This window comes from Sinohyriopsis cumingii, chromosome 8, assembly GCF_028554795.1.
Source record: "Sinohyriopsis cumingii isolate HCF-2022 chromosome 8, ASM2855479v2, whole genome shotgun sequence".
NCBI classification, from domain to species: Eukaryota; Metazoa; Mollusca; class Bivalvia; order Unionida; family Unionidae; genus Sinohyriopsis; species Sinohyriopsis cumingii.
The window spans coordinates 125,068,811-125,081,035 of record NC_142968.1 but is presented as its reverse complement, the minus strand read 5'-3'; the positions used below and the strand labels follow the sequence as shown (position 1 = coordinate 125,081,035).

General features: G+C 36.7%; 1 protein-coding gene across 3 annotated transcripts in view; it reads left to right on the top strand.

The window, feature by feature from the left end:
* Window positions 1-12,225, top strand: part of LOC149794578 (uncharacterized) — a 72,032-nt gene that overhangs the window by 32,161 nt on the left and 27,646 nt on the right. For all 3 annotated transcript variants that reach the window (XM_089968863.1, XM_089968861.1, XM_089968862.1), the window contains 3 exons: window positions 1,148-1,222; window positions 1,889-2,188; window positions 10,258-10,391. In XM_089968863.1, the coding sequence (XP_089824989.1) occupies window positions 1,159-1,222; window positions 1,889-2,188; window positions 10,258-10,391 (498 nt within the window). In that variant the 5' untranslated portion in view covers window positions 1,148-1,158. The remainder of the gene's footprint in view (window positions 1-1,147; window positions 1,223-1,888; window positions 2,189-10,257; window positions 10,392-12,225) is intronic.

The window sequence follows — 12,225 nt, the reverse complement described above, 5'->3', positions numbered from 1 at the left end:
TGCAGTAGATATTTAAGCACAACGTCTACTAATTATCAGCATATCTAAAGCAAATTACTGAGCATAATGCTTGATGACGATTCAAAGCAGACAATTATTGTATATAACTATTAAAGTGGAGTGACAGGACAGCTATATGTTCCATACTTGCAAGACTGATTTTACATTGGAAAACAATTTTGAAACAAAATCCTAACAGCAAGAAGAAACGGCTTATTTGTTACAAGGGCGTCAGGTTGGATCAATAATCAACATCTTAGACCATGCAGTGTTAAAAGGAACAGTTTGGGTAACATTACTAAGTCAACGTATATAATTATCGAAAAAAGTATTACTTGTAAACAGCAATTTACTCGAAACTGGACTATTGGTAAAATCGGTTTCATATCAATTGACGATGGAGAAAAAACGATGGAAAAAACAGAAGTAAATTTCTAGTGCCACCATATCCGTACAATTCCCGTCTATGCACAAGTAGTTTTGAATATTTTGAGTATTCAGCATTTTAACAAAAACTTACCATGGAAGCTCTTAAAGTAAGCATGGCCATTATTCCGAACTTTCCAGCTAGATGCGATAGATAAGTGATGTGATTTTCAGACTCGTAATCCAAGGTTCGCAGGTTATATAACATCGCAGGCCAACCCAAGTTTGCCCTCCTGGTATGTTACTTAGAAAGACCCTCAACTTATATTTCCTCGAAATGAAATAACCAATAGTGTGTTGCGAATAATGATAAAACCAACAGAAGCAATCACAAACCAAACCTTGTTTCCAATATACGACTACTTTTGCTGCTATTAATAACACTGCTTCAAAAACTATTACTAAATACTATGATAAATGCTACAATTATTGAAATAATTGCTAAAGGTAAAACTATATATTCGATATTGTTTTCTTCCTTCTATCTTTTCTTTTGTAAGCTTTAGACATTATTTGGTCGAAATTTGAAGAACAATATATAGGTACAGTGTATATGCTTTTAGAATTAATGATAAATCCCGTAAATGATTTTTGCAAAAAGAAGTTTCAAAAGACTTGAGGTTTCGTGTTTTAAACAGTTACTTTAGTCAGGTAATACACATTGTATAATTTTGATCGTAAACCTGGCTTGTCATTAGTATAATTATTTACTGCATTTTAGCGCTAGTTGGAATGGTACAAGTTCGATGGTTCTATCCAGTACTGATGATACCTTCATTAGTAGGATTACTTTCCGGTACGTAATGTTACCAGTTTGTGTCTTTTATATATTCCGTATAATCTTTACATTGTACACAAAATGTTTGGTTGTATTAATACATTTCTAACTTAAATTGGGACCAAATATTGTTTATGATCACAGAAGCAATAAATAAGAAACGACGAAACTAAGCGTGAGAAGGAAACGAAGGACACGCATGTGAAAATACTATCAACAAAAGATTTAGTTTAAGTCAAGATTGTTACTTTAGTTATAAAACTTCTTTTACCATAGACTATAGAGGTTTCCATATATTGTGTGTTGCACAAGCACATAGATCTCGAATAATGTTCACGCTATCGAAAGTACTCCGACACGTAGCTATTTGTGAGAGAGAACGAGTTCAAAATTCATGAAGTGCTTCTTTATATAGGCTGGACATTATGAAACCTGTAAACAGTATTTTCTCCTATGACGCTTATGATTTCTATGTATATTTGCTAATATATTGATCTGGAAAACGTTCATCTAATACGTAATGGGTCTACTGCTGTGGATTTGAGTACTGCTGCTACTGTTACCTATCCACATTCTTCCATGAAATTATATTATGTTTGTTCTGCACACTTGATATGATAGTGAACATCTGTATCCTTTTTTCAAAGATTGTATCAAACACCTAATTTATTAACTCTTCTACAGGAGGAGTAGGGGATTATAATAAATCTGTTTGCAGTGGAGATTCAGTACAGGTCTTTGATAGCGTACAAATCAAAGATAATGATACGTCTGCAACCCTTTACAAGAATGGTGAGGAGTATAGGATTCTGGGAAGGTGGACGAGCAGTCATTACACATTTATGGAGCCCAACTTGGTTCTGGATGAAAACAAAAATATTTGGATTACTAAGGCACATACATTAGACGAAGGGCTCTATCGCATCACATACGATATACCCAACGGACCCCCCTTGGAAACTACTGTACAATTATCTGTATTAGGTGAGTATCTATATATCTTTCCATCTATCTATCTATTTGCTATGAAAGTCCAAAATAATGAAAAGTTTCGTATAAATTTCCAAACCAGAAGTGTACTAGTCCGCGAAGAATCGTGACCTGTTCAAGATGGCGTTGACAAGAATGCCTTTGAATAATTCAAAATAGGGCAGAATAATATTATAGTCCAAATTGTTGGTACTTTCTATATCAATAGAACAGTCCAAACAAGTTTTATTTTCCTCTCGACTAATACCTAACTAAAACACAAAACACGTCTGCAGATTTACAACAGGAACACAAGAAACAAGGATGATTCCAAAATAGGACGAATCTAAATGCTCAGTTCTCTATTTATATACACCTTATACTATGACTACATTTCACAACATACCCACATGACAGATCTCACTACTCAATTTAGTCCGTAATTGCCTATTCATGTGACCTATCCCTACCAATGGGAAGTTACTGAATTTTTCCAGAATTGTCCAAACCCCCTCAGCCAATGATAAATTATCCCAGAGTCGTAAAAAAGTGTTAATATTAATATAATTATAAGTAATTGTCAACACACGTAAGCATCTCTTCATAGGTCATATGAAATTCTACGCTGATAATATTTCTGAAAGAAACTCTAGTCACGTAGACAAAATCTTACTAAAGATAATATGCACAATTTTTAGCCATGAAATAAAATTACAAAAATTAGATAACAAAATGTAAATGGAAATACAAAAAATATAGATATACATAAGACACCCCTTCATAAGGAAAAGAAAGACTTATGGTTTAAAACATTCTTTTTTTCCATATCAGTCAAACACACAAGTTATAGTAATATATAAACTACACGGGAAAATTGAAAAATATCTATATGAACTGAAAGTAAAATAGAACTCCTGTAAACGCAAGAGTGTATCTGCGATTAAATGTTCTTTTGCCTTGATATGTCGATTTTGTATTATGGCAACATATTACTTGATATAAACAACTCATATCTGTATTTTTCATTTTGTTGATGAATGTAAGGGGAATGTGGACATTGTATACAATAATCGGGGAAGAGCAGAATTAATATACATTTCAGAGTGTAGTAAATCCACAATTAAGGCCAAACATCTCTTCTGGATAGTGGATTAATTTTTCTGATGCTTATTGTTGTGTTCTGTTTAGAGAAATAGCACACTGGATGATATATGTCATTTTTATCTTCAATAAACAATAAGCAACCAACCCTTACATTACTTTCATCAACACAACTCTTAAACGATTGGTTGAGATCTGGAGGTGAAAGAACTGGTTCACACTTAATTATGGCTTTTAATTTATCGAATGCCTCCTGATAAAAGTAAAGGTTGGTCTACCTACTTAATAAATTGTTAAAGGGCTCAGAAAATTATATATGGAATAAGTTTTAAAAAAATAGGATAATATCCAGCCATACCTAATCATCGCATCAGTTGCTTTTTACTGACAGGCACAATGAATTCAGAGATAGCTTTAACCTTAGCTCAAACAGGCTTGAATTGACTATGCTCCACATTATGTCCAAAATATATGACAAAAACTTGGCAAAACTCAGTTTTGCTTAGATTAATTGTCAACTTTGCCTCAATCAAGCAAATTAAGAATTTCCGAATGGCTTCCATGTGATGTTTCCATGAATAGCAGTAAATAATCGTAGACGTATTCATCAGAACCATCCGTACCAGTTGGTTTCATGTTTATTAAGCGCTCGAATGTAGAGAGAGAATTGTTCAGACTAAATGGCTTAAATTCGTATTGGCAGAGTCAATCTGGGTTTGCAAAATTTATTTTGCTCTATCTGTAATTGGAAACTACCGGAATCCTTTTATCATGACAAACTTGGTGACATATTTTGCATGTCCAATTCTGTCAATATAGCCAGTGATTCCATGTATTGGACGTTGTTCTGTTTTGGTTATATGGTTCACTTTTTAGTAGTGAGTGCATATGCGGAAATAATTACCTGGTCTTGGTACAAGAATGCAAGGCGAACACTAAGTACTTTTGCTTGCGTCAATAAATTAATTTTCCAACAAATATTCAACTTCCTTTTTCAAACATTCCTCCTGGAGAGTATTCACCCTGTACGATACTGTTTTACAGGCTTAGAATCTGCAAACAAGCATTTCAATATGATGGTAGATTGTGTCTGTTCGAGATGGAACATCTGCGAACAAGTGCTCATGTTCACATATTATTTGCTTAAATCATTTTTTCTTCTCTGTAGATTTAGAATGAAATATTATTATCCAGATTCGTTTATATTTCTTCGGTCAAACATCAGTAACAAAGAAAAAGATGATGGTGCTAAAATTCGGCACATGTTATCTTTGAACTCTTTTGGACAACACAGAGGCAGGTAAACCAGAGAGACGGACTGCACTGGTTGATATGGAACTGGCGCGATACACTGTGGACACAGCACCTGTTAGTCAGACTCGCCAAACAGACGCTCCCCAGCTGTCAGAAGTGATCTGCGGCTATACATTCTTCTTGAGCGGTTACAGCAGCGAAGAACATCGCGAAGGGTTTCACGGTAAAGTCTGCTCTACACCGTTTGCAGAAAAACACAGTGTATACAGAGCCCTTCTTAACGACCATTTATCAGCCTGCAAGAAGGAAACCTTCGCCAATATGCGCAGGACAGTTCAGGCCAAGATTCGCAAGCTGAAAGCTGCATAATTCCTGGCTTAGCAATAAAGCAGACGTTATGCAGACAGAAACGAATCCAAGCAATTATTTGATGCTCTGAAAGCCGTCTACAGCCTCCAGTCCACTGGGACATCTCCCCTCCTCAGTGAAGATGGAAAACCATTGCTAATTGAAAAGGCTCAGATCCTGGAGTGATGGGCCGACCACTTCATGTATGTATTCAAACGTCCATCATCTATCAACGATGAAGCCATATAACGCTTTCCTCGGTGGAAACTAATGCTGAGCTGGACACTCCACTCAGTGTGCAAGAGGTTTAGAAAGCCATCAGTCACTTGTCATGTAGAAACAACATGGGATCAGGCGCAATACCTGCCGAGATCTACAATTGTTTTTATCGGAAATGCTACAAAAGCTCGTAGGCCTCTTCCAAAGCAACGTGGAATGAAGGAACGAGCCTACATGAATTTAAAGACACCGACATGCTTAACCTCTGTAAGTGCTGCAACAGCCACAGAGGAATCTCCCTGCTGTCAATAGATGGCAAGACACTTTCTTGCGTCCTGCTCAATCGCCTCATTCACCATCTTGAGCAGGGTTACTTCCAGAAAGCCCGTATAAATTCATTACAGTCATTCACCAGTTCCATGATGGCATGATGGCCACGGTAATGAACAATGTTGAACCCTTAATTCACAATCAAAAATGGTGTACAAAAAGACTGAGTTCTTTCACCCACACTATTTAGCATCATGTCCACTGCCACGCACATAGCTGAGAGCCAAAACAGGACTGTGACTTTTCAAATCAAAATTAAGTTTCAGATATATAAAATGTTCAATGGCAATGGGACGCAACAAGTGAAAATATGTATGCCCTGGAAAAAATATGAATTTCAGCAGGACACGTCATTTTGATTATTGTAAAGTCGTTTGCTGGTGTTTCTTACTGACAATATTGAATTTCCTGTGCAGATTATTAGGACCACACTGAACATATTTTAAAAACGTAACCAAGGGATCGATTTTAACATGGTGAATAAGATGGTAACGCGTTGTCTGTTCCTGAATATTGGTCTGATATGTCAAATGTATCAAAAGGGTGAGCTGGGCCTGCGGCACGATATTGTCCACATTCCAGTTCCCCCGAGGCACACAGATACCGAACATTAGTATTCTTGATTATACAACGACGAAGGCTGCGACGGATAGCTTGGCGTTGGAGGCGACAGCTTATGCCTAATTGCTGAAGATGCTCTTCTGACCGCCTCACTCACTTTCGGGACCGATCATTAATTAACAATTTCTACACGTATCGATACCAAAATAATCACTGCACAAAAGTGCGGTTAAATCACTTCTCAATAGTCTGATTCCAATGAACCTCCTCGTGCCCGCGACGATCCAGCACATGGTGTTTTGCCAAACATTTTGAACAAAACCAAGAAAAGCTTTGCTCGGATCCACCTGCAAACGTGTTTGCCATGTTAGCGATCCACGTGTGTTGATACGTTTCGTATCGTCTGCAAAAGGTGTCTTGAGACCTCAGATGCTAGAATTCCATTTATATGTTTTCTGCATTTGCGACGGTTAGGGTACATTTGCAACCATGCGGCTACGTTCACTGCGCTCTAGTATCTTATCTGCTGATTACCCAAAATGACTTTACTAGAACCAGATTTATTACGTTTCGTTGAAACACCTGGATCTGTTCGGCAAATCCGTGGTCGGCATCCTCGTTAATGCAGACGATAATTCCGGCTGGAGCCATTTACTGATGCATTGTGATACTCTCAGAGAGTCTTTGTTGTTACTGAGAACAGGTGGCCGAATAAGGATCACTGATGAGCCTTTGTTCTAGGAATTTTCTTACAAACTCAGATTTTTACGAAGAGTAGTGGTTTTCCCAACCTCATTGTAACTAAACTTGCGTAAACGCGTCTCATTTAGGCGGAATAAATTCGAGATGATGTCAACTTCGTTTGAAACATTATCAGGGTCAATTTATCAAAGAACACCCGAGAAATGTTGACAACAACATAGGTGCTACAGCTCTATGCATCCAAACATTACTGCCACTGGATAACTCAAGTTTGCATTTGCATAATCGTAGAAATGAAACTCGACATCTTAACGTTTTGAATGGTTGTGGCCATTCCAGTGCAGTTAGCTGACGCAGCTCCCACGCTTGCAAACGCAGCTGCGTTACGGGTGGACTGATCCGCACCCAGGATGGCTATGAGAAAGCGGCTGGTTAATGTGTACCGGCTACAAGAAAAAGGAAAAGGTCTTCAGCCAACCTGGAGTGTGGACGAAAGACTCTTGATGGAAAGTGGTCTTGACTGTGGTCTAGCTTTCAACAATTTTGATTGCTTGCACTTAAACATTTCAGAGAGCTTTATCAGCGGGATGAGCTGTTAACAATTATTCCCTACAGGTGAAGTACAGGAATAGTTAACTCCTATTGTATCACACTGGGTTATTTGCAGGGTACCACCTAGACATCTTTTGTATTTTGACTCATACTGGTTTGCAACACCAAGTGAGGTTGTTGTTTATCTCTCCACAAAAGCGGTACATCAACGAGCGGAGTTTCGCTACCGCTGTTTATTCAGCACTGCAGATGCAGGCTAGAATATCCCGTCTAATACATATACAACTCGACGTTGAAGAACTGTGTGAACTCTAGGAAACCATGGCCCAGCATGAACTTGTTAACTTTGCATTGTTAAAGACAATATTACTTAGAAGCTACTCTTGAACGTATATATGACAGTTGGCATTTAACGAAGCGCGACAGGGAGACGCTGATTTGCATTTATGTGGTTCCAAAACCAATGTGAACGAGTTGGCCGACCGGGGTGTTGTTGGCTTCGACACAAGCCATCTTGTAATTTGTTTTAAAATTCGAACTGAATAATTGCAAACACACAACGTGTACCTTAATGCTATTATTTCCAGCCCTCAGGCAGCAATCGCGAACAATCTGGCCAAAAACACAGAAAACCAGGATACTAGAGCCTCTGGCGTGTTGGTTTTCCTTTACCAACCAATATGTTGACACAACGTGTAATCTAAAGGTAAAATGTCAGGCGATGAAACGAGTGAAGACCGTATCTTGAAAGGAAGTTCAATTCAGCGGATGCAAAAATACGCTAGCGATTTACTGATTTCATGGTCGGGACTAGCAAATCCATATTGATATGCAAACTGTCTGCGTCTTCAATTAGCACAAACTATATATCATTAATTTGTAGCACGTAAATATTGATGGATTTTATCCTAAAGGCAATTCTACACTTATTGATCAAATGAATCGGATGTTGTTTCCTAATAATGTATGTGTCTGCTAGTGCTTCAAGGCGTCCCTTTCTATTCAATTAGGATACGGTCAAGCTAAAGCATTAGCTTTTGGAAGTCTGTGTTTAAGTCAAATCCCAACGACAAATCATTTTAAGTATTTATCAGTTGCAGGCTCGATTATGATTGAGAAGTTTGAAAGAATATGGATATAAGGCCTAAATATCGATAATGAAGGGCTGATAGCCCTAGTTAATATTCGCGTCTAAAGACAGCTAACTTCACCCTAACCACTTCTTATTATATCTACAGTTTACAGGTGTTAGATCAGTTGGGATACCCTACCAATATCAACGACGTTAATAATCACAAGTCTTCAATAATTTCAGAGAGAAGTGGACAGTTGGGACAATCTTGATACACTAGTACAAACTTAAAGTCAGCTTGGAATCATCGTATTCGCACACGAAAAGACCGGTCGCTGATGACGTCACCGTCGAAAGTAAAAAAAGAAAACAAAACACACACACACAAAAGTTAAAAACAAAAAACATCAGATATCAGGGATTACTTCTGCAACGATGACGTGATTCTGACGAAGTCCATCGTGATATGATTCTCCGTGAAACCAACAATAATTTCACAGGAGAATATAAAACTTTCGATGTAATCTTGTATAATCGTTGATTATATAATGCAAAGTTGTAACCTGTTTAGCTCTAGATGAACCTTTAAGCATGCAAACAATCGCTGCCGATATGTTTTCAGCGATTAAATGGCAGTTGCATCATTAAAAGAGAGGCAAATAGAAGCGTGTGTACGTCTTGCACCTGACCGCGATGCACCTGGACATGGTTCACTTGGTGAGTAATTTTACCTGGAGGTGACGTTATTAATAAGAGACCTGTGCTGGACCCTCAAAGTTAACGATCCGAAAAATATTAGAAGTTTAAAAATAGTTGCGTGATGATATAACGAAACAAAATATTATAGCAACAAAATCTAATCGCGTATGTGTTGCTGTCGAAGTAACATATAGACGTACCGTCGCAACAACCGTTGCTTTGGTTGTGGCGAGAGTTGTCACTACAACTATGATAGGGACCCCAATTGGAGTTGTTGTCAGAGGTATATCGATAGCAACTGGTGTGGGAGGTGGCTCTTTAGAAACAATTTCGTTACGTTTGATTCAATGAATATTTATCTCATGACACTCTCATCACTGCACAAAGTAATTTCAACACAAATGCCATGTTGTACTCGGTGGCCATCTAAAATAAATTGATTACTTCGGCCGAAGTATCGATGGTGCTGGTCAAGGTAGAAAGCTTACAAAGACTGCTCATAGATAATATTATCTGAATCGTCAACTTCATCATTGGAGTAATGGTCTTTTAAAACGCTAAAATATATAGACCTTTCGCCACAAATTATTGCGGAAAAACAAACCATTCATTGTACTGTCATTTCAAAAGCAGTCCAAGAGCGATATGGAATAAACTTAACCAGCTGTAATATAGAATGCTCTCAAATATTGCCCATATCTAAAATAAATCTTGTACTAACAGAACAACCTACCGTTATTATTTGATAACATGCAATAAGGAACGTCTAGATTGAACGATGTGGACCTAGTAATGTCATCTCTGGATAAAAGAAAAAGCTGAAAACCTATACATTATAATGTTTGATATAACTAAATGAGCTTTAACTCTTGCAATGGTTTCAACAGTAGCCAGACGCTTCAGCTTGAAATTCACAGAGCATTTCATAAAACAACAGTTTAAAAAAGGAGACAAAACGGTTGAAAAATATCATACTAAAACAAGGCAAAATAAAGGTCTAATAAGTAAACTACTAGGATTCTGGTTAGGCCAGACGAGCTGTGCTGAGGCAGAACCGCGATCAACATAGCAGTAAGGCCCTCACGGGAGATAATTTCTACTTGCTTCAGATTTTTGTTAATATTCACCAACAGCACTATCCTGATCCATGTTTTGCTGCCGACGGAAATACACACACCCGCACTCATATATACATAAATATGCATTGTTTGAACATTATCAACATATCAAAAATGTTTTATTTTAGTTGCACCGAATGAGAATTGCACTTTTGTGGTGACTGAACAAGGAATCATTTTAACGGTTTATCTGTCCGCTAAAGACTGCGGTAAACCCAGAGCCTCTGTGTACTGGAAGAATTCTACCGGTGTTACTGTCCACGTAAGCTGAGTTTCATTCTCAAAAGATGATGCCAATTTCGGTTAGTTCGACGCTTGCAATTTTGTCAGTAACAGTTTGATATATAATGTTTCAAGCCTACAGTCATTTTGTGGATGTTTTGTTAAGTATGTATGTATGTATGTATGTATGTACGTATATATATATATATATATATATATATATATATATATATATATATATATATATATATATAGAGAGAGAGAGAGAGAGAGAGAGAGAGAGAGAGAGATTGATAGATAGATAGATACATACATATATATATGCATATATATATATATATATATATATATATATATATATATATATATATATATATATATATATATATATATATATAATGTGATTGACTATGTAAAATACATTCTTGTTCTTTTGATCAAATAACATATTTCATCACTTGGTTCAAAATTCTAGTCTTTTTCACACACAATATGAAATATATCATTTATTGGCTCGGAAAAAGAAACTTTTATTTTTATTATAATTTCTAATTTGACTTTCTAAAACATTTAGCAAATGGATGTAGCCTGGATCTTCATTTTTCTTAAATGTTTGGTTTGAACTAGGATTTGTGCCACAAACATCTCAGTTCCATAGAAAGTCTACATAGGCTTTTTTTGGAACCAGATCTGTTGAACTTTGCTATGTTTTACATAAATGTTTAGTTTATGTGGATGATTGCATTTGCAGTCGGAGCTGCCTTTGGATTTTTATTTATTCTACTGTGAGATCTTCTAGGAAAAACGGACGCAGTGGGTAGGTCTGAAAGATCATGTCCCATATATCATGTTTATTTGCTCTATACAAAATATACATCGGCCTTGGTTGTAGTCAGCAATTGGCAAAACAATGAAAACGTCTTCTAGTTTTCATACGTCATCGTGGAACATGGAGTTATACTGACATAAATACGATCAGTGCCCTGTTTTTCATTACAAATTTACATTCCTATACACATTGCATAGGTTTGTTACTACAATAGACAGAACTGTGTGGGTGTACCTGACTTGATGTACTGTTTATCTTTACTAAGTGTGTATATATGCCGTTTACATTCAGATTCTGGTCAGGATCTTGATTCACATTTGGACATTTTGACCGTTATGTTATAAAGGTGACCAATGCTTAAGTGTATCGCATCAAGTATCGTTGCTAAATCGTTAACAATGCATACATTGTGTGGGCTGTCGATCACCTTATGTGAAACCATTTATAAAATCTACTTAGTCTTAGGAAATGACACATTCACTGTCTTAGGCACGGTGGATAATTTAGATTTTGAGAAGGATTTAGAGAAAGTATTTTAGAAAAATTTTGTATTGGCATGAAAATGGTATGAAAATTATATCGATCAGGAAAAGAGGCTGTATTGGCGAATGCTGATACACAATCATTCAGTCGCATACATATGTTATATTATGGTGAAATATTTTATAATCTTTGCAATACTTTTGCTGAAAATCAATTGTTTACGCCAACACATCGCTACTTTTCGTCTGATGAAATGGAACGTACAATGAGTTATGTATCGTTCACCTAAATTTCATTCTTTACTAAACGCAGTAGACATGACAGTGGGCACTCAGTACTGGCTTATACCGGAGTAGCTCAAATTTCTATACAATATAAAACCCGAGTTTAAATCTTTTCCACGTTCCAGATAATAGGCTCACGGTGAATTTTGAAGAAAATGTAAGGTTTACAGTGTTCAGGGGAATATGATCCTCTATAGCAAATCTTTGTTTAAGAAGTAGAGCTGAAATGGATCGATAAATGTAAATATTATGTTTTCGGGGCAATTTTGACATCATCT